The sequence below is a fragment of the Leopardus geoffroyi genome, chromosome B4 (assembly GCF_018350155.1).
Source record: "Leopardus geoffroyi isolate Oge1 chromosome B4, O.geoffroyi_Oge1_pat1.0, whole genome shotgun sequence".
NCBI lineage: Eukaryota > Metazoa > Chordata > Mammalia > Carnivora > Felidae > Leopardus > Leopardus geoffroyi.
In genome coordinates, this window is record NC_059341.1 from 127,017,088 (window position 1) to 127,039,887 (window position 22,800).

At 38.1% G+C, this 22,800-nt stretch overlaps 1 protein-coding gene across 9 annotated transcripts in view; it reads left to right on the forward strand.

The window, feature by feature from the left end:
- RIC8B (RIC8 guanine nucleotide exchange factor B) overlaps positions 1-22,800 on the forward strand; it is a 106,669-nt gene that overhangs the window by 64,585 nt on the left and 19,284 nt on the right. For all 9 annotated transcript variants that reach the window (XR_006709276.1, XR_006709278.1, XR_006709279.1 and 6 more), the window contains exons 7-8: positions 5,161-5,305; positions 17,045-17,189. Coding sequence is in view for 4 of the 9 variants with exons in the window: in XM_045465602.1 (XP_045321558.1) it covers positions 5,161-5,305; positions 17,045-17,189 (290 nt within the window). In the remaining 5 variants the exon portion in view is untranslated. The remainder of the gene's footprint in view (positions 1-5,160; positions 5,306-17,044; positions 17,190-22,800) is intronic.

The following is a 22,800-nucleotide window of genomic DNA, read 5'->3' on the forward strand; positions in this document are numbered from 1 at the left end:
TCTTTCATAATGGTTTACTTTCATAAAATCAGAAACTCAGAAAAGTTAATTTTAATCTTTGAAATCTTCCTAATCCGGGAAAAAAGTGATTGTGTGTATTTTTCTGAGTCATTGATTCATTTATTCAACTAATAGTGGAGATCTACTTTGTGCTGTGTTCTAAGCATTGTTCTAACCACTGAAAGACAGATGAAGTCTTTGCCTTGTGGAGTGTACCTTATAGTCGGAGAACAAAAAGTAAATGAATATGTTCTAATGGCAAGTTGTGATGTGTTCTGAAGAAAGACAGCAGGGGAAGGGGAGATTTAGGAGAATCAGCGGGGCCTCTCTGAGAAAATAACATTTGAGCGGAAACTTGGATAAATAAGAAAAGGATCTCTGAGAATATCTGGAAGAGGACTATAGAGAGAACATGTTCAGAGTTCCTCAGGTGAGAGGATGCCTTGGTGTGCTTATGGAAGAGCAAGGAGGTTAGACCAAGTTGACAAGGAGAGTGGTAGATGAAGTAAAAAAAAGGTAAGCAAGAACCAAATAGCCTGAGGTTGTATAGGACTTTTGGTTCTCTTTTAAGTGAGATGGGCAAGCATTGGACCATTTTGAGAAGGGGAGTTGAATGAAGGGTACTTGTTTATATTTTGAAATACTCTGGCTACTACATGTAGGATAGACTAGGGGAATGTGAGTAGATGCAAGGAGGCCAGCTGGAAAGAGAGCTGATGGTGAATGTTTGGAGTAGGATGATAGTAGAGTTGATGATAAGGATTCTTTCTACCACTGTGTTTTCTGTTCATCTGCTTGTGTCATATAACCTTTGTCTCCCCTTCTATCATGAGTGAATTGTCCCTGCTTTCTTCTGTGGCCAGCCTCTTCGCTTGTGTCCTAGATCCCTTTCCTTCTCACCTTCTCAAGAACTTTGCTTTTGCATTTATTTCCTCTCTTCTTATGTTAATCCTTTTTTTTTTTTTTTTTTTTAATGTACTGGGTCATTTCTGTCTTCATCCAAACACATCTTTCATCTTAAAAATAAAAAACCTTCTCTTAATTCCACTTCTCAAGCTGCCTCCCCATTACTCTGTTCTTAATGCAGTTTTCCTCAAAACACTTTTCTGTATTCACCTTCTCTATTCTTTTTACTCTTTAATTCTCTCCTGCACCCGCTGTAATTAGGCTTTCCACCCCACTGCAGAGGCACTCATCAAAAATCATCAACCCAGTAATGCCAAATCTAATAGTTCTCAAACCTTTTTTCTTTAATTCCCCAGTGCATTTTAATGTAATGCGGTATTCTCTCCTTCTTGAAATACTTTCTTCACTTGGTTTCTAGGACACAATAGGGAACCTTTTTGCAATGTTTGAGTGCCCCGAGGCAATATTGCCTTGGTCTCCATTTCCACTCCCTTGGTGATCTCATTCAGCAGTCATGGTTTTGAAAATCATCTGTACGCTGATGACTCCCAAATTTATGTCTCTGGCCCTGACTTGTCCCCTCTGCTCCAGACTGAAATAACAGGCTGCCTACTCATCTCCTCCCCTTAGATGTATAGTAGGTATCTTAAGTTTTAACAGATACCCGACTAAGCTCTTGATTCCCATCCCTTCACCCTGTTTCTTTCCTTCTTTCCACATTTCGGTGCATGGTACAACCATTCACTCCACTGCTCATTTTTTGCCATACAGAATTTCCCTTGTTAAATGAAACAGCTTCATTTCCCCCCCTTTATGTTTATGATCAAGATTTAGTAAGCACCTTACCATACGTGAAGTACATTAATAGATACTGCTGCTAAGGAGAAATTATAAAGTAGAGACTCTATCTTTGAGGAATTTACAGTCTATTGGAAGAAGAGAGTAGTACCCTGAAGCATGAATAATCATTTAAGCCAAGTAAACTAGTTGATTAATGAATTGAAGTCATTTTCCAAGTTGATTATTTAAGACATTCTACTGTGACTAGGAGGAGTTGGTGAATAATAAATGAAAAATATTTTAAGTTTTCTATATTTTAGCTTTTTTACATAGGAGATCCAGGTTCAACTGAACTGTTTAGAGTTTAGATCTCTGGCCAGAAGAGCCAAAAAAAACCTGTTTGTTAAACAACTTCTCTATGTGAAGCTCTTGAGCCACATATTATGTAGAAACAAAGATTATGAGACCCTCTCTTTGTCCTTAAAGAGGCACTACAGTATAAAGAGATGAGACATGACAAGTAAAGATAACTAAAGATACAAGACACACACAAAAATCCACTTTCTTCCTGAGAAAGATGCACTCTCAACTATGATGATTAAGAAAGGCAGAACATAAAGTAACAGGTGGTTAGTTTTGGTAATAGTGTAAATGGAATGACGGCTAGTTAATTATTACACCCTATTTCATTATTACCTGATTGAACCCAACACATGCCTACCCAAAGGAAATTGGTCTTAAGTATTGAGGCAGGTAGAAAGAGAACAGATGGTAGAAAGTACCAACCCAGGTTGGGTTAGTCTGTGGAGAGGTTTACAGAAGAGATGAGGAATCTGTGGATTTGAGAGAAGAGATGGACAAGATTTGTCAAAATAAAAAATTTGTTGGAGGGTAGTATTTAGGAGGAAATAGAATGAGTCTATACAAATGCAGTTTGGGAGTGGTATGTAACAATGAAAGCAACAAACTTATGTTTAAAAAATTTTGTTTTAAGAAACCCAAAACATTGGTAACAAAATTTTGGGGTGATAACCTTTGTTAATAGATTCTTTACTCTGGAACAGCAGGCGCATACTACATGAAATCACTTGTTAGATGTCTCATTCTTCTCTACATTCAGTGTATAGAGACCATATAGAACTCAATATGGTTAGCTGAATCAAATAAGGATTTATTGTGCAGTGACTTTGTGCCTATAGAGCACAGAAATCATGGTGCTCTAACCTATCAGAAATACTGAATATGGGTTCTGTAAACACTTTGGTAGCTTATTCAATTTTCTGGGATTTAGTTTCTGTTTGTGTTCACAGCTGTATCTCCAGTGTCTCCAATACCTCCTGATTCAGGGTAGGCATTCAGTGTAGAAGGAGAGAAAAGAAGAAAGTCAGTTGAATGGATTAAATAAAATAATATACACATGAAGGGTCCAGCACAGTAAATTATTATTTGACTTTGTTTTTATTGTCATTTACTACCTTAGTGCCTAGCCTATGGAAGGCACTTTTAAAAAGGTATTTGAGGAGTGTCTGGCTCAGTCAGTAGAACGTGCAACTCTTTTGTAAATTTGAGCCCCATGTTGGGTGTAGAGATTATTTAAAAATAAAATCTTTAAAAAGAAGATCTTTGAATTCATTCATTCTTCCTTCAATCAGCAAATACTTATGGAACATGTAATATGCCATGCACTGAGAGCAGTAAACAAAACAGAAAGAAGTCCCTGCCCCCGTGGCACTGACTCTTGTGGAAGAAGACCAACAGTAAAGAAAAATATACACTGTATCAGGTGGGGATGAGTGCTGTGAGGAAGATTAAAGTGGCGGGCGGGGGTGGGGGTGCACAGAAAAGAATGCTCAAGGTTAGTCATATAGGGTGGTCAGGAAATGCCTTCCTGTAAGCAACATTTTAACATAGACCTAAAGTGAAGGGAATGAGCCACACAATTTTCTAGAGAAGGTGTTTCTGGGCAGAGGGACCAGCAAATGCAAAGACCATGGTGTGTTTTAAGAAGTGCCATGGAGGCCTGTGCAGCTGTAGCAGCATAGGTCAGAAGCGTAGTCAAATTGGAGTTAGAAAAATAGCAGGAAGCTGGATTATGTGAAACCTAAGGGAGTTGTAAGGACATTGTTTTCACTAGGAGTAAGATGAGAAGCCCTGGAAGCTGGAGGACTGAGACCAGGAATGACATGATCTGACTTTCAAAGGATCCCTAGCTGCTTTGTAGAGAATAAATCATAGAAGGGCGAGGTTTGAAGCAGAGACCACTAGGAGGTTGTGGTAATAACCAGTTCAGGCGAGACATATCAGTAACTTGGATTTGGTAATACTAGAGGGAGTAGTGAGAATTGGTTGAATTATGGATATATTTCAGAGGTAGAAACAATATAATTTGCTGGTGGATTAGATGAGAAGAGGCTGTTTGTAAGGTGTTTGTACTAAACAGTTGGAAGAATAGATTTACCATTTAATGAGATGGAAAACTAAGAAGGAACAGCTTTGGTGCGAGCATCAAGACTTCTGTTTAGGACATGCTAAATTTGAGAAAGCTTTAAAAGTCTGGAAGTCAGTAAAGAAATTAAGATAGAAATATAATTCAGGGAGTTATCACTATATAGAGACTGTATAAAGCCATAAAAACTGGTTGAGATCACCAATAGATTAAGTGAAGAATGTCACCCAAGAGCACAACCCTTGAATTTTCCAACACTTAGAAAACAAGAGGAGAAAAGAGAATTGGCAGAAGAGGCTGAGATGAAGCAGCCAGTGAGATAGGAGAACCTGAAGAGGGAGGGGGCTGGGTGGATGGATGGGTGAAGTGAGTGAGCAAGCAAACGAACTAAGCAAGCCATCTGCAGGTCAATTGATAAAATAGGGTGATGGTGATGTTACTGCCTCCTTTGCAAGGTTACTGTAGAGATCAAGTATAGAGAATATATATGTATATCCTCTCTTATAGGAACTAGCACCTTTAAAGTATTCAATAATTAGTAGCCATTTTTATTATAAAACAACAAGAAAACATAAGTACAGATTTTTTTAGTAAATACTGAAAATGCTGCAGGAATTACAAAAAGGGAAAAATCAATAGGAATGAGAGTATTAAGAAAGGCCCCATGGACGATAGAGAAGATAGATTGACCCTCGCTTTAAAATGGATTTTGATGGAAGCAGGCAAAGGCATTCCAGACGCTAAAATAAATAAAAACCCAGCAATGAATTTGAGTATATCATGGTGGTACAGTGAAGAGATGTTTCTCTTCAAATGAAATTTAATTACAAACTTGAAATCATTTGAGGTGGGATTTTTGTTGTTGTTGTTTAGTTTTATTTGAAAGCAAACCTATTTATTTTTAAAAAGCTTTTTCCACTCATAGAAAACTGAGCTCATAGACGTTATAAGACTGACCAGTTGCATGGTGCCATCCTCACTTACCCTAGTACCCACAACTGATGATGGTTTTGCATTTCTGCCATTAGGTTTTACCACCATTGAGGGATGTGACAAATCGTCCTGAAGTTGGCTCAACTGTGAGAAATAAGCTGGTGCGCCTCATGACACATGTTGACCTTGGAGTCAAGCAGATTGCTGCTGAATTCCTTTTTGTCCTTTGCAAAGAGAGAGGTAGGTTAAACTCTCTTTGCTCTCTACATTTTTATTTTTCCGAGGGAACTTAAGAAATCTTTCTGTTAGTAGTGGCCGTCTCATTCCACTCTTTTCAGAGCTTACTCCTATCTGTTCTATTAGAGGGCCTGAGAAGATATTAAAAATTAATAATTTAAAAAATTTTCTGTATGCTTCTGAAGTCATTAAGATGTACAAACACAGTCACATTAAACTTTGCCTTCTGTATTCTTTTTTTTTTTTTCAACGTTTATTTATTTTTGGGACAGAGAGAGACAGAGCATGAACGGGGGAGGGGCAGAGAGAGAGGGAGACACAGAATCGGAAACAGGTTCCAGGCTCCGAGCCATCAGCCCAGAGCCTGACGCGGGGCTCGAACTCCCGGACCGCGAGATCGTGACCTGGCTGAAGTCGGACGCTTAACCGACTGCGCCACCCAGGCGCCCCATTTGCCTTCTGTATTCTTAACCCAGACTTCTTAATCTTGATGAGTGAGGACCTGGAGCCATTATGGAAAATCTGCTTAAGTAATTCAGGTGCTACTATTCTGGGTTTTTTTTTTTTTTAGATTTTATTTTTTTAAGTAATCTCCTCACCCAACATGGGGCTTGAACTCACAACCCTGAGAGACCAAGAGTTGCATGCTCTACCAACTGAGCCAGGGTGCTACTGTTTGGATAACCAGGCAAAGCCCTGGGTTAGTTCCCTTTTGTAATTCCTCTTGGAATTAAAACTGTTGGAGTCTTGGTTTCTTCCCTAGGTTATTTAATAAATAATTATTCAGGAGCCCCTGGGTGGCGCAGTCGGTTAAGCGTCGGACTTTAGCCAGGTCACGATCTCGCGGTCCGTGAGTTCGAGCCCCGCGTCCGGCTCTGGGCTGATGGCTCGGAGCCTGGAGCCTGTTTCTGATTCTGTGTCTCCCTCTCTCTCTGCCCCTCCCCCGTTCATGCTCTGTCTCTCTCTGTCCCAAAAATAAATAAAACGTTGAAATAAATAAATAAATAAATAAATAAATAAATAAATAAATAAATAAATATTCAATGTGAGCTACATATACTATGGAATTATAAAATGGAAGATGGAAAGTACAAAAATGCCTAAGACATACCCCTTACCCTTGAGATAAGGATACGATAGAGTTAGAGAGAAATTTTAATTTTTTTAATTTTAATTTTTTTATTTTTTAAGCGAGCGAGCAGGAGGAAGGGGGAGAGGAATGGAGAGAATTCCAAGCAGGCTCCAAGCTTAGCACGTAGCCCAACGCAGGGCTTGATCCCACAACACAGGGATCATGACCTGAGCCGAAATCAAGAGTCACTCAACGGACTGAGCCAGCCAGGTGCCCCAGTAGAGAGAAACTTGAAAGTAACTATACTACAATGTAATAAACACCATTTTATACGCATATATAAAGTGATTGTCTTCTGAGATACATCTAACAATTTTAAATATTTCCTAAAATTATATGGGTTATTTGCCCTGCAAAATCAAGTTCTTCAAACAAGGAACTTTAAGTTATCCAGATATTTTTACCTATTTCTTTCTTCAGCTCCTAGTTTTATATGTATATTGGGGCACCTGGCTGGCTCAGTAGGTATAGCATGAGACTCTTGTTCTTAGGATCATGAGTTCAAGCCCCACATTGGGTGTGGAGCCTACTTAAAATAAGAATTTCAAAAAAAATTTTTTTAATTAAAATTTAAAAAAGTAGTATTATAAAAATTCTATCTAAGCAGATTTTATATTCCACTTTTTTAAAGTACCTCAGTTTTGTGAAACATAATTTGGAGGTAGAAAACTTCACTCACTTCTCCCAAAATATTAAGTTCAATTCTCTTTTGTTTTTTTACCCAGCTATATTGAGGTATAATTGACAAGTGAAATTGTATATATTTAAAGTATATTATACACCATGATTTGGGGTGTGTGTGTGTGTGTGTGTGTGTGTATTGTGATGTGATTAACACAATTAATTACTTATGTATGTCTGCTGCCTGCATGGTTCCTTTGTGTGTGTGTGGTGAGAATGTTTAAGACTTATTCTTTTAGCAAATTTCAAGTGTACAACACAATACTATTAACTATAGTTAATTTCATTTCTCCTGTCCCTAACCACCATTCTACTCTTTCCTTCTAGGAGTTTTTTTTTTTTTTTTTTTCTTTTTTTAAGATTCTACATGTAAGTGAAATCATATGGTATTTGTCTTTCTCTGGCTTATTCACTTAGCATAATGTTCTCTAGGTTCATCCTTGTTGTCACAAATAGCAGGATTTTATTCTTTGTCATGGCTGAAATATATATATTTACATATTTACGTGTGTGTGTGTGTGTGTGTGTGTGTGTGTGTGTGTGTACCACCTCTCCCTTATCCATTCATCTGTCATTGGACATTTGGCTTGTTTTTGTATCTTGGCTATTGTGAATAATGCTGCAGTGAACATGGGAGTGTAGACAGCTCTTGGGGATAGTAATTTTGTTTGCTTCTGATATATACCGAAGAGTTGGACTGCTGGATCATAAAAACTGCTGTTTTTAATTTTTTGAGTAAACTCCATACTGTTTTCCTTAGTAGCTGCACCAATTTATATTCCCACCAATGGTGTGCAAGGGTTCCCTTTTTGCCACATCCTTGCCAACATTTATCATCTCTTTTTTTTTCATCTCTTATTCTTTTGATAAAAGTCATCCTAATAGGTGTGCAGTGATCTCTCATGGTTTTGATTTGCATTTTCCTAATGATTAGTTAAGTTGAGCATCTTTTCACAAAAATACCTGTTGGCCATTCATATGACATTTTTCAGGTTTTTTGCCCATTTTTGTTTAAGCAGGATTTATTTTTAAGTTTATTTTTATTATGAAAGAGATAGAGACAGGGTGCAAGTGGGAGAAGGACAGAGCAAGGGAGAGAGAGAATGCCAAGCAGGCTCCATGCTGTTGGCACAGAGCCCAATACAGGGCTTGATCCCACAGACCATGAGATCATGACCTGAGCCAAAACCAAGAATCAGATGCTTAACTGACTGAGCCACCCAGGGCCCCTTTGCCCATTTTTTAAATAAAATTATTTACAGATTTTGCTACTGAGTTGTACCCACTGAATTCTTAAACTTTATTTCTAACTGATTCAGCCACTTCAGTTCCTGTTAAGATGGCATATTAGCAACATAATTTTATCAATATAACAATAATAATAAACAGCTATTATATATTGGGGTATCATGTTCCAAACATCCTAGGCCATAATCTCATTTAATTCTCATAAGGACCCTATAATTTAAATATTATTATTCCAGTATCATAAATGAATTAACCTGAAACTTGAGAGTGTTTCAGTAATTTACTCAAGGTTTTACAGTTGCTAAGGGCTAAAGCCCAAATTTGAGTCCTCTCTTTCCATTCTGCCACATTTCTTTACTTAGAGTAATTATCTTCAGCTGTTATCACAAATGCTCTTTTAAATAATTCAGTTCTTTCATGACTTTGAGAAAAGATTGATACAGCATTTTTTTTTTTAACGTTTATTTATTTTTGAGACAGAGAGAGACAGAGCATGAAGGGGGGAGGGGCAGAGAGAGAAGGAGACACAGAATCGGAAGCAGGCTCCAGGCTCTGAGCCATCAGCCCAGAGCCTGACGCGGGGCTCGAACTCACGGACCGCAAGATCGTGACCTGAGCTGAAGTCGGACGCTTAACTGACTGCGCCACCCAGGCGCCCCTGATACAGCATTTTAGGATTAAGTGACTCGTATAGTGCCTTGCACATGTAAGCTGAATTGAATCAATTTTTCCAAGATAAGAAATGAGCTGTTTTTGTAAAGTATAGTTATGTATGTATACATAAATCTAAATCATACCTATGTATCTATCCATCAAAAGAGGTTTATCAAAATACATACTGGGGCGCCTGGGTGGCGCAGTCGGTTAAGCGTCCGACTTCAGCCAGGTCACGATCTCAGGGTCCGTGAGTTGGAGCCCCGCGTCAGATTCTGGGCTGATGGCTCGGAGCCTGGAGCCTGTTTCCGATTCTGTGTCTCCCTCTCTCTCTGCCCCTCCCCCGTTCATGCTCTGTCTCTCTCTGTCCCAAAAATAAATAAACGTTGAAAAAAAAATTAAAAAAAAAAAAAACAGGGTCAAAATACATACTAACATCTTATCCATTGTTACCTTTGAGTAGTAGGATGGCTGGTGACTTTTTTTAGTTCTGTGTATTTTGTAATTTTTCTACAGTGAGCATGCATTTCTTGTATTTTTTTAAAAAATTCAGGGTGCCTGGGTGGCTCAGTCAGTTAGGCCTCCGACTTCAGCTCAGGTCATGATCTCGCCGTCCATGAGTTCGGGCCCCACGTCAGGCTCTGTGCTGACAGCTTGGAGCCTGGAGCCTATTTCAGATTTTGTGTCTCCCTCTCTCTCTGCCCCTCCCCAGCTCATGCTCTGTCTCTCTCTCTCTCTCTCACTCTCTGAAAAATGAATAAACCTTAAAAAAATTTTTTTTTAATTTTAAAGAGGAAAACTAAAGCTTATTTCTTCTATAATTACAGATATTCATAAATTATATTACATATCTAAATATAATGACCTTACTAAGAGTTAGTGTCATAGCAAATATGGCATATGCATTTATATATGAATTTGTTCAGTGTTTTTCATTTGAAAGTATTAGCTTTGTTCCCTCTTGAACCCTACATTTGAGGTTTTATAGTCCTAACTTTGAGCCCAAAGCCAACCCATATTAGCAAAAGTATATCAGTTTCACTTGACCTTTAGCAATTCTATGTATGCTCATCTGCTTTTCCTTCCAATCTGATTTTAAGTTTAGTAGATACATTCTTTTGGAATAAAACTTTACCCATTTAACCATTTACTCATAATTTTTGAGCTATAGCCAGGGAATGCAGAAGTATAAAGATAAACAAGGTTTCTGTTCTCATATCACTTACTTTCTTATCAAGGGTTACAAACTCACATGCCTTCAAGTGCCAGGCTGGTAATAAAAATGGACTGGACATAAGAAGGTGAATGAAAACTGAAACTTAACTCATTGGTGGGAAGATGGTGGGTTGGGAGTAGGGGAACAAGAAGATTGTGCGAGATTGGAGAGAAGATATTGCTGCTACTTAGCTCCAACTGGTTGTTATCATGAAGGAACATATGGCAATGTTACCCAGTCTTCTAGATTTTTCAGGAGAAGCCAGGATTCTGGATTTTTACATAAAATCTCCCAGTTTTTAAATGCTATCAACTAATTATAATTTAAAACCATCTAGGGGCTCCTGGGTGGCTCAGTCGGTTAAGCGTCTGACTTCGGCTCAGGTCATGACCTCACAGTTCATGAGTTTGAGCCCCACATCAGGCTCTATGCTGACAGCTCGGAGCCTGGACCCTGCTTTGGATTCTGTGTCTCCCTCTCTCTCTGCCCGTCCCCCACTCATGCTCTGTCTCTATCTCAAAAATAATTACTATAAATGTTAAAAAAATTTTTTTTTAAACTATCTAGCCAAAAGAAAAAGTTTGTAGTCCACATCCAACTTGTAAGTCATCAGATTTTGGAGTTTGGATTGGGTTTGGATGCAAACTATACTAAAATGAGATAAATTTCAGATAATTCATCAATGTTGAACTTTCCTCTTAAGGACATTCAGCTAAGTTTGAAGTGAAGGTATCATGATGAAGTCTTAAAAGTCAGACCACTAAGTGGAAACAGCAGGCAGCAAATTGGGTTAGGAACACAGAAACTAAATTAAGAAGGAAGATTGAAATGGGACAAGATACAAAGGGCAAAATTTCATGGCAGCCTTGGCACAGAAAGAGTCATCCAAGGGTCATCAATACCCATCTGTGCCAGGCTAAACTATATCCCCAACTGACAGTGGCCCACAGGTTAACTTGTGCTCGTGCCCACCAACTTGTTGAGCCAAATCTAAACTTACGTTACCAGCTCTGGCAATTGTGTACTTTGTCCAGGGGGCCTAAAGAGAGGCCTTATGTGTTTTAATTAAAGAAAACAATTTGTAATACAATCCTCCCCCTGTTAACACATTCATTAATTACCAGTGTGTGCTAGGCACTGTGGTAGGAGCTGAATTACAAAGATAAATAAGGCTTAAACACCCTCAGCACATAGCCTCACAACTGGAAACTTTCGTCTCCTTTATTTGAGTCTCTGAGGAATAGGTAGGTGTCTGTTTAGCTGGTAGCTGAAGTCTCCCTTTTCTGATCTTTTCTCTTCCTGTCTTGTTGTTGCTGTTGTTGTTGTTGTTGTTGTTGTTGTTGTTGTTGTTGTTGTTGTTGTTTTTAACTGTCTCTGTGTGTTTTCCTCAACCTGTACACATCTCGACATCACGGTCCTTTATATCTTAGCCTCTTGAATGACTAATCTGTTTTTCCTCTTAGTATCCTAACTACCACTCAGGCTTCAACTTGCTGCAAATTAGGCTTTCCACTGCCTTTCCCTACCTCCCAGATTCCTCTGAAAGTGCTCTTAGTAAGCTCACAAGGTAACTAATTTTCAAAAGTAGTGGATATTTTTTAGCCTTCATTTTACTGCATCTATCATTGTAATTGACACTATTGGCCACTCTATCTGTGTGCTACCATACATTCCTAGATTTCCTCTGACCTTTATTTTCAATCATAGTTAACAACTGTCTTTGCCCACATTGAACTGCCAGTGTTCCCTAGAGTTCTCTCCTGACCCCTGTTCTCATTTTACATTGTCCCCTGAGTGATCTTATCCTCTACTTGGCTTCTGCTTCAGCCAATTTGCTGGGGATTCCCAATTCAGTGTATCTCTTAATATAAACTATTAATAAGTCATATCCCTCCTTTCTGGTCAGGTTTTCTTCAGTCTGTCTTCCATGTGGTTAGCAAAAAGATTCTTCTAAAATACACATATAATCTCATCACTACCACCTTGTAAAACTTTCAGTGACTCCCTGTCACCTGGTAAAATCCAAATTTTCTTAGATGCCTCCATGGCCTGCCTTTTGTGCTTCTAAGTTCTAAATTTACTACTAATTATACATTTACTACTACTTTATACTTTTTGCTTACTCATGCTATATTTTTTGTTCTCGCCTGATCATACTGTACCATTTCTTGGCATTATCTCCATGACTTGGCAAATGCTGTTCCTTTTACATGCAATGTCTTCATTTGCATGGCAAGCTTTATTTATCCTTGAAGATCAGCTTAAGTATCATCTCTGTGAAGACTTGTCTGATCATGGAGGCAGAGTTAATCATTGTCCTCCTTGTACCATTTTTACTTACACCCATTTTTAGTATTTTGACATTTGCTATATTCTAACTCTTAATTTGTTGAACTTGCATTCTAGCCATTGAGTTTCCTTAGGTCAGAGATCATGTTGTCTTCATTTTTGGATCTCCAGTTTTAACAAAGTACCTTAGAGATAATAATAAAAGAGCAAACATTTCTGCTATCTGAATGTAGTGTAGTGAATATACAATCTTATGGATTTCTTCATGTAAAGGAATAATTTCAGTATACTATAAGAGAGGAATGTGCCCGGTACTGTGGCAGCCTGAAAAAGGGAATGATTGGTTATGTGGAGATGGTCAGAGAAAGTCTTTGCAGAGAAATGGGAAACAGCCTTGGTATGTATAGAAAAGAGACTAGTTCAAGATGTGAAGAATCCATGATGTGCAGGAATAATAGGAGATGAGTTTGGGAAAAGAAGGCAGGGGCCAGAAAATGAAGCAGATCTTAGAGGTTTTATACAGGAAGGTGATAACAAATGTTTGCTTTACACAGATCTATGAGGTAGCTGTATGGAACAAGGAATTAGAGGGACATGAGATTGAAAATAGGGAGACTAGTTAGAGGAAACTATTAGTATAAGATTTCTAAAAGTTGCAGTATTTGGAAGGAAAAGGATTATAAAGCCTTCTCTATATAACAGAGAAAGGGGATTGGTCTCTAGGTAGAATCTGGCTCTGCCATTCTTTCTCCTTGGTAAAGAGCGAAACCTCTTTTTGTTTTCATGACAGAGTGTGATAAAACCCACGTTTGCGTAAGCTGCAATACCATTACCACCAGTGCAGTTCTGACTGCAGTATGCTACTATGGTTGCTTTCCTCTGTTCATAGTACCTCTAGCATCTTGATAAAATAGTGGTGAAATATTTTTTGCAACTTTCTGACTGTTGATTTGTCCCATTTCTGCAGCAGTTTTACCTAACTGCATGGTTGATTACTAGGACAAAAAAAAACAAGTATTTTTTTTTAATGTTTTTTTTTAATTTTTTTTTTTTAACATTTATTCATCTTTAAGAGACAGAGAGAGAGACAGAGCATGAGCAGAGAAGGGGTAGAGAGAGGGAGACACAGAATCCAAAGCAGGCTCCAGGCTCTGAGCTGTCAGCACAGAGCCCAACGCAGGGCTTGAACTCACGAACTGCAACATCATGACCTAAGCCAAAGTCAGACGCTCAACCGTTTGTTTGTTTATTTTGAGAGAGAGAGAGACAGACAGACAAGGTATGAGTGGGGCAGGGGCAGAGAGAGAGGCAGAGAGAGAATCCCAAGCAGACTCCACACTGTCAGCACAGAGCCCAACTCAGGGATTAAATTTATGAACCATGAGATCATGACCTGAGCTGAAATCAAGAGTCAGACGCTCAACCGACAAAGCCACCCAGGTACCCCTAAATAAAGTTTTATGTTGTTTCTTTCTTTTTTTTTTTTTTTTTTTAATTTAAGGGCCACCCAGAAAACCTTTTCTTTGCCTTAGCAGCTCACTTTATTTTTTAAAATGTTTATTTTTGAGAGCCAGAGTGCAAGCAGGGAAGGGACAGAGAGAGGGGGAGACATAGGATGTGAAGCTGGCTCTGCTCTGATAGCAGAGAGTCCAGTGCAGGGCTCGAACTCATGAACTGAACTGTGAAATCAGATTGACCTGAGCCAAAGTCAACAACCAGTTGCTTAACCAACTGAGCCACCCAGGTGCTCCACAGCTCACTTTAACATCCAAGTTCAGTCTGTTTTCTTTTTACTACTTTCCCAGTATTGAATAGGATATTTTACAGTGTTATTTGAAAATAGCTAAAAAGTAGTTATAAAACATTCCATGAAATGATGTCAATCAGAACTTCACAAAGAAAATATTTCTCACTGTGAAAATTTTGTAGTCCATTTGTCATCTCCCCTCCCCAACCCCTATTTTTAAAATATTTTATCCTATTAACAAAAGTTCATTTGATTCTGAAACTATTGGCTATAGCCTTATCTGTTTTAAAGGCAAAGCAAGTCTTTAAATAGCCTTTGTAACCCAAACTGTCACAGAGTTGATACATGTTTGTTCCAGTGAATGAACAGTAAGCATTATTTTCATAAAAGTGCTAGGGATTTCTTACTATTAACTAACTTCCAGGAAGATTTTCTGCTTAAGATAGCAGATTATTTAGTGTTCAGGTTACTTTTTAACCTATTTTGGCTTTTCATAAACTTTGCATTCTTAAACTATTTTAATGTTTAGCCATTGTAGGTGGTTACTTACATTTTATGTCTTTTTTATTGTTATTTTTTTAATTATATTCATTTCTCAATTTAGACTTCCACAATTTCAGTCAGTATTTTTTCTGGAACTACCAAACACCTTTATTGGTTAAAAAGTAAGGCTTATCAAAAACACAATGAGAGTATCAGTGCCATGTGGATTCAGATATATGATTCTTCGCCTCTCTGACTTTGTGTCTGACCCTGTCATTAATGTCTGACCTCTGTGAATATTAAGAACACCTGTATACATCCCTAAAAGTCCATTAAGAATTCATTAATTTATCCAAACCATTCCAGTCTTGCAGAGGCCCTGTCAGCAAAGGGAGCATATTCAGATTTATTCCAAGGGCTTTCAAATCCCTCACTGAATTCCAATATGATTCTGTCTAGCACCCATTGAGAATTATTACCAAGGAGACAATAGTTACCAATAGGTTTTAAGGTAGAAAATGGTTGAAAGAGAATCATGCAAACTTTAATCTACTTATATTATTAATCCATGTCTCCTTTCACACAAATTTCACCAGTTTGCTATATCCTTTGAATGTAGGACTTCCTTTTATTTGTCCCCAGACTGCCTATTTTCAGTGTCAAGAAAGGTACCCTCTAGTTCAAGTATTTGAAAAGTTAATGAACAACTCTACCCTGGATTATTCATCCTATCCATGCCTTTAATGATTTCATCTCTGATCATATATGTCCCCTTTCCTTACCCACCTTTTTGCCTATCCACTGCCCCTTTCAGGTCCCAAAGTCATTTTAATTGCCCTCTGAATCTTCTCAGCTTTATTTTGTCTTTTTTGAGTAAGTGGTCTGAATTATAATAGTATTTCAGATGTAGGTTTCACTAAAGCCTTATACATGAATAAGATAGTGTTTGGTTTGTTTCCTACAGTTGTCTTTAGAATGACATTTTATTGGGGCGCCTGGGTGGCGCGGTCGGTTAAGCGTCCGACTTCAGCCAGGCCACGATCTCACGGCCCGTGAGTTCGAGCCCCGCGTCGGGCTCTGGGCTGATGGCTCAGAGCCTGGAGCCTGTTTCCGATTCTGTGTCTCTCTCTCTCTCTGCCCCTCCCCCGTTCATGCTCTGTCTCTCTCTGTCCCAAAAATAAATAAACGTTGGAAAAAAAAAAAATTAAAAAAAAAAAAAAGAATGACATTTTATTGAAAGCCTTAAATAAAATTTTTATTTTTAGACTGATAGATTGAATATTTTGGTGCTCACCTTGAAACTGTACCTGATGAAAGGAAAGTACTCTTCAATAAAGCTGCTAATGATTGCTTAGTTTCCAAGAAAAAAAAAATCCTACAGTTCAGGGTTCCCCTGCAAAAGTTTTATGTGTCTGCTTGTCTTAGAGATATCACCTTGCACTGATAACAGGGTAATACTGCCCTGCATCAGATGGTTCACTGAGCTGTTGCTGCTGTTGTTGTTGTTGACTAAGATAAGTCTAAAATTCTCATTTTACCTAATATTCCCAGAGAAAAAGAAAGAGCATTTACTTTGTGCCAGATACTTTTCTAAGCACTTTGCATGTATTAACCTGTGAAGTAGATATTATTCCAATTCTTGAGATTAGAAGAAGTGGGATACAGAGCTGTAAAATAACTTACCCAAGTCAACCAACTAGGAAGTGGTAGAGCCATTACTAAAATCCAGCCAGTCTAACTCCTGGGCCTACCTTCTTGGTGGGTCTCATGTGCTTATTATTGCTGACTTTTTTGAAAAAGTAGTAACTTAGCCTATCCTGTTTGCAAATATCCCTAAGTTTCGTTATTGCCGACAATTCCTATAAAGGGTATAAGAAAGATTTTAGATAATGACTGAATTGGTAAAATTCCAATCTGGGTTTCATTAACTCCAGTTTCTAGTCATCGTTTCTCCAAAACTGGATAAAGACGTAAGATTTGTGACCAGAAAATTAAAACACCACTCTTGCTAATGGCCCTGTGGTCACAGAAGCCCCACTCCTGCCACAAAGTATATTCCAAACAGCTCCACTTGAATTTCTGATACCTGAAAAAAGACTTTTGGTCCTCAGAGCATGCAAGAGAATTTATGGGTAGTTTAGTATAACCACTAACACACTTTGAAAATCTCTCAATTTTAAGATTTACTGCCGTATAGATCTCCAACTTCCTTGTACTGGTAAATAGTCAGTAATGACAGTGAGCACCCAAGACCCAAGGATTCCTGTCTAAAAACCTGTTCTGTTTTTGCAGTGGATAGCCTGCTGAAATACACTGGCTATGGGAATGCTGCAGGACTGTTGGCGGCCAGGGGCCTCTTGGCTGGAGGAAGAGGAGATAATTGGTACTCAGAGGACGAGGACACAGACACTGAAGAATACAAAAATGCAAAACCAAAGTATAGTATCAAGTTTCTTTTCACCTATGCCTGTGCCTTTGATTTGGTTATTTACCTTTCACTTCCTTTGTCTTTCATTTTCCAAGTGTTTCCTTTCTTTTGTGGATTTGGAAGCTTTCCATTTAATAGTGTTTTTAGAGACAGTTTCATAGCTAGTAGCTTAGAGAGTGACTTCAAATGATTAAGGAAAGATAATATTGCAAGAAATGTTCTGCTGCATGCTCATTATCCTCTCCTAAGAATTTGGAGAGATGGTATTTTTAGACATTTACCGTCATATACTTAAAAAGTATTATTGGCTACTTTTTGCTTTCCTTTCCGTAGGTTGAGATTGTATAAGGTACAACCAAGACCAAGGATTTAAGCTGGTTATTTGATGGTTCAGTCTTTCTCAGAAATCTAAACATAGGTTTCATAAATTCTGATCTTCCCTCTTGCAAAAAAGCCATTATGAATCAATAAAATGGTACATTACTAACAAAAGGAAGGAAGTGTAGCTCCACAGTAAAGTTTTATCAAACACTTAATCATCTTTTAACAGATGTATTATTGCTTTGAATAGGCAAACCAGAGACTATCATGTCTTTCCTGAATCAGTGCTTAGAAATCAAAGACACTAATTCTCTTATCCCAAAACAAACCACCTCTACTTCCTTCTGTTTCCTCCGCATCCTTTTTTTCCCCCATTTAACCCCATCCCAGGTAAATTTCTTAGTTCCACTTATTAGGAGTTACTTGAGCTCGATTTTCTGGTTTCCATTAATGAATATTAAAAGGGTGTATCCATCCCTTTTGGCATTATCGATGATGTTGACATGTTAGGTTTCCTACTGATGGTTTCTAGAGTGTAATGGGGATCATGTGGTAGTTGAAAAGGATAGAAAATCATTATCTGCAAAATTAGGCTTTTTTTTTTTTTAAAGGATAGACTGTGCCCTGTTAACATGAAAGTAGTAGGTTATCAGAAGGTAACAGCAAAGATCATTTCCTAATCAGACAAGACATATATGGCCTATATTCCTTGGCAAATCAGGCCTGAGTAGGTAGCATTATTACTTTTAATATTTCTAGTGCTTTCAGTCTCAGCAGCAGGATCTTGTAGAGTATATCCTAGAAAGAAAAGGCTTCAGGGAAAATAAAACTAGCAGTGACTCTAACCAATACATTCTTAAGACTGCTACCATTTAGATGCTATAAATTGGGCATCTCTATCAAGTAACTGAAGCTTAGATAGAGGAATTATACTTTAATCTTTTCCTAATCATAGAAGTCATCATTCTAAATTAGTCTTGCTAGCTAGCTCTTGATTTTTCCATTCCATAAACTATACTTCCATATCAGTTTTTTTTCTCTCTCTTCATTTGAGACATTAAATATACCACTTAAGTCTCATATTTTTAAACAAAGGTAGAAATTACATTAGGCATTCATTGTGTCCCAAGTTATGCAGACAAGTCAACTAAGATAGAAACTCTTGGAATACTCATGGATGAATGATGTCATTATATCAATGTGTATTGTTGATTTTGTTTGGTGAATGACTCTATTACAGTAATGATCACATATCTCACAAGTACCAGAACACTACTATAACAAGAAATTGGAGGAAATACAAGAACACTGGGTCTCTTCTAATAGCATGGGAAATAGAAATGTGTTAGATTGTGAAAGTGATGTTAGATTTCAGGAGAGCACCTTTTGTTTAAATCAAAGACCATGATGTTTGGTATTGTTACTGTTTTGGCTTGGAAGAGTCTGTACTTAGGACTGCATACTTTGTTAGAATCTTCTTCAGCCTTTGGACCTGGCCTGTAGGGTTCATAGGAATGGTGTGTTAGTGTGGTCAGAATAGTCACCATTGTGAAATCTTGTTGTGTTTCTTAAACATTGGTCATTACAAGTATATATTTCTAGCAAGCATTACATCTTTCCCCTTCAGATAGATTTGCATCTGTTTTTTTCTTACATCTTCCCTCTTTCAGATAAAACACTGTAGTGGGATGTTTGTTAGTTAATTTAAAATATTTATTCAAATGGTCCTTGTGGAAGTGGTGGTGAACAAAATACTTTGCAAGCAAGACAACTCTTTGTGCTCTGGGGAGTGATCTACAGAACTGAAAGAACTTTTTCCCCAAAAATCATGAAAACTTTTTACCAATCTAGTCAGGCTTATGAAGTCAGCACCTGAAAGGATTGCTTTCCCTGCTACCATCTGATTACCCTTCACCAAGATCACAGTATGCTTTTCTTATGATGCATTTATTCACAACAGTTGCTAGTTTGGGCAGAAGCAGAGAAATTACCCTTTATCCACTTGGCCCTAGTCCCGTTGTCAAAAATGTAAGTGGATTCTGATTGATGCACCAAGGTAACCTGTAATCCTTTAGTGGAATCTGAAACCAATAATTGTGTGGAGCTTACATTTAGGCTATAGGAGACAGTTAATTTCACAACAATCTTTTTTGTGTCAAAATAAGTGTATTTAATGGACTGGAAATGGCTTTCTGCAATTAGCAGAAATATAGTCAAAGAATCAAGTTACATGCCACACACACTGTGTTGTAAGTCTAGCCATGTTTGTTAAAAGTTTTCAGATAAACTTTGGTCCTGAATCAAAGAGAAAAATTTCCAAATTCTAACTTATATACCTACCTGTTTCTTTTATGCCTCAGAGCATGGAGGCCCCTTGACCATACAGGTGGTATAAGTGACTAATGTGGTTTGTACATCATTCCAGACATCAATTGAAAGATGTGTACCTGATGACATTTGGCTCATTTTAGACCAGTGGCCTTCAAGATGGGTATATAGGAGCCTAGGGGTCCAAAGAGGTATCTTTAAAGGGCAACTAGATGGAGGGCAAAAGGAGGGGGTGACCAAAGTGGGCAGAACTCTAGGATAACTCCTTATACTCTTAATACCCTACGCTAGTTCATACTCACACCCAGAAGCTTAAAATCATTGTACTAAGCAACTCAGGGGTGTTTCCTTCTTGACTATATTTCTCTCAGCAGTAGCTGTGGCAGCAGCTGTGTAATTTCTTCAGAATGAGACAAGAGACTTTTATTCTTTGTCAAGATTTTGTTTTGTGGCTTTAAATCCCATTGTAATTGTCACCATATATTGAGACTATACAGAAGACTCTTTATTGTTTTGCGGGGGCACGTACTCTGGGGAGTTTTTCCTGGAAAGATATTTCTAGCCTTATTTGCACTTAACCTCTTCTTTCCTGCTCTGAGCTCACAAAAGCCTTTTCCTATTAACCCTGATCCCTTTCCTGGAGGTTGCAAATTGTCCACTCATAGACTAGATTCAGCCCACAAGTAAGTTCTGCTTGGCTTACCTGATGTTGCATTCATTGGTTTAGTTTTGTGTTTTCATTTTCTGTTTTACATAATATTTTGCCGACATTTAGAATTCAGATATTTCAGATGGAAATTTGGATTTTGAACTTTTTTTTAATAAGTTCTAATAACATTAAGCCTGCATTTTCACGTGGCAACTGGCTGATGGAGTGGAGGGTCTGTGGTGCCCACCATACCAGGCATGAGCTCCTCTGGTTTAACAATATATCCTTGTCATTTACCTTACCTGCCTAGCCCCTGTAGGAATTTGCCTTTATAGCCCCTTCTTTAACCAGAATGCTTTGAGTGAAATTTAATCTACACTTCTTAGGAGATTGAAGTTAATTTTCATATAGCTCATGGAAATTTTAATGGCTCTTTTTTGTAAAGTGACCTAGTACTGTTGATGTTGACCAAATGTAGCAACAACTCGAAAAGCAAAAGTTTTGAAATATATTTCAGCTTTTATGTATATATTCATTTGCTCATACCTTTTTATGTCTTAATCCCTTCATCTCCAGGCCCATAACTGCAGTCAGTTCATAGATAGTAGCCTTATATAATACAAAATGCTCGATGATGCTTTATATAGGTATTTAAATAATTCTTGTCACCTAACTGAAAGACATATACAGTCATAGAATTGGAGGGCTGGGAAGATGGGGAAGGGGAACGAAGGCAAGGTGGGACAACATCGTACCATAAAATTACCCAATACAATATCTACCACAATTAGTGTACTTAAAGCATCTTAAGATTCAGTCTTAGAACAAGAGAAAACTACCCTCAGAATTTCAGTGTTAAGATCCTAAAACCTAGAAAGTTAAGTCTTAGACTATACTATTTGAGGTTGTAGTGATTGTTCAACTGAAAATAATCCATTTTATGAAATCTCACATCATTGTTGTTATGGTGACTGTTTTCCTCTCTTGGTAAGGAAACCACAGGAGGCTGGTTTGATGTGGGGAGCAGGAGGGGCGGCAGTGTCCCCAGCACATTGGCATTTTTCCCGTAAAACAGTGGCACAGTTCAGTGCCCCAACTTGTGTTTGCTGTGGCACCGGGTACATTCTTCTACATATTGGGGGTGGGGTATTACATGAGTAAAAGATGATAAATCCTTACTCTGTAAGTGAATCTCTGGCTACTGCTTTTATACTCAGTGAGCAAAGATTTTGTGACGTTAGTAGCTAATTTCAGAGCAAGCTATTAAATCATTTTAGCAGCAAAGGGCTTGAGGTCAGCTTATTAAAAGCGGACATCACTTGTACTAAAACCTTAAAAGAACCAAGAAAAGAATCAAATGTACCCTGATTCAGGAATTCATGTTCTGGCCTTATAGTGTGGATACCACAGAGCTTACCAGTGTATCCTCTTGACACATTTTCCCCTGAGGCACGTGATGGCTTGTCCTAATGTCATTATATTCCAAAACAGTCTGTGGATGTCATTTCTTAAATCACCCCTCCATTGAACTTGAGGAGAGGAGCCTTCTTTCAAGAGACAAATCGAACATATTCTACATAGTTAGTACATCTACCTTTCCTTGTACTTTTTTCTAAGGCCTGATTTCCTTTGTCTGCTTGGGAAGTGGTATACACCTCTAATAAGTACCTTTACTAATTTATTTATAAGACTAGTTGTTTTTCTAATTTAGCAGGTGGCAGAAAAGGAACTGTGAAAACATGTGCTGTTGCTATATGCCCAGGGAAATAATTGATGGATGGTAGAATTACATTTTTAGTATGCATCTGGATTCATCTTTAAAATGCTATAGTTTTTAGAAGCCTTGTCTGGGCTCCCCTTGTTCTTGACTTTTGGGAACTATGTTGACCGCATTCAATGTTTTTGTTAATGGCCACTAACTAGAGGCCTTTTTCTCTCCTATTATAGCACCTGGGGGAATAAAAAAAAAGAGGGGGAGGGAATAGTAGCACACAATGAGTGTCTGAAGTAGGCGCTCTAGCCCTGTGGTTCTTTAACCTCATTGTGTATCAGAACCACCAGGAAAATAAAATATATAGATTTACTTGGTCTCAGGTGAGGCCTAAGCCTTTTCTTTAAAGTTTACCAAGTGATTCTAATGTGCAGCCAAAGCTAAGAATCACTGACAAGCCTATGAGTTTTCAGACTGTTTCCTTAGAGTTCCTAAAAGTGCCTCAGGGGCTACCTTAAGAGGAAGCAAGTAAGTACAGACCAACAGAAGGGGCTTTAGGCCTCCACTCTGCTTGGTCACCCATCCCCTCTTCTGCCAGAGAGGTTCCACTT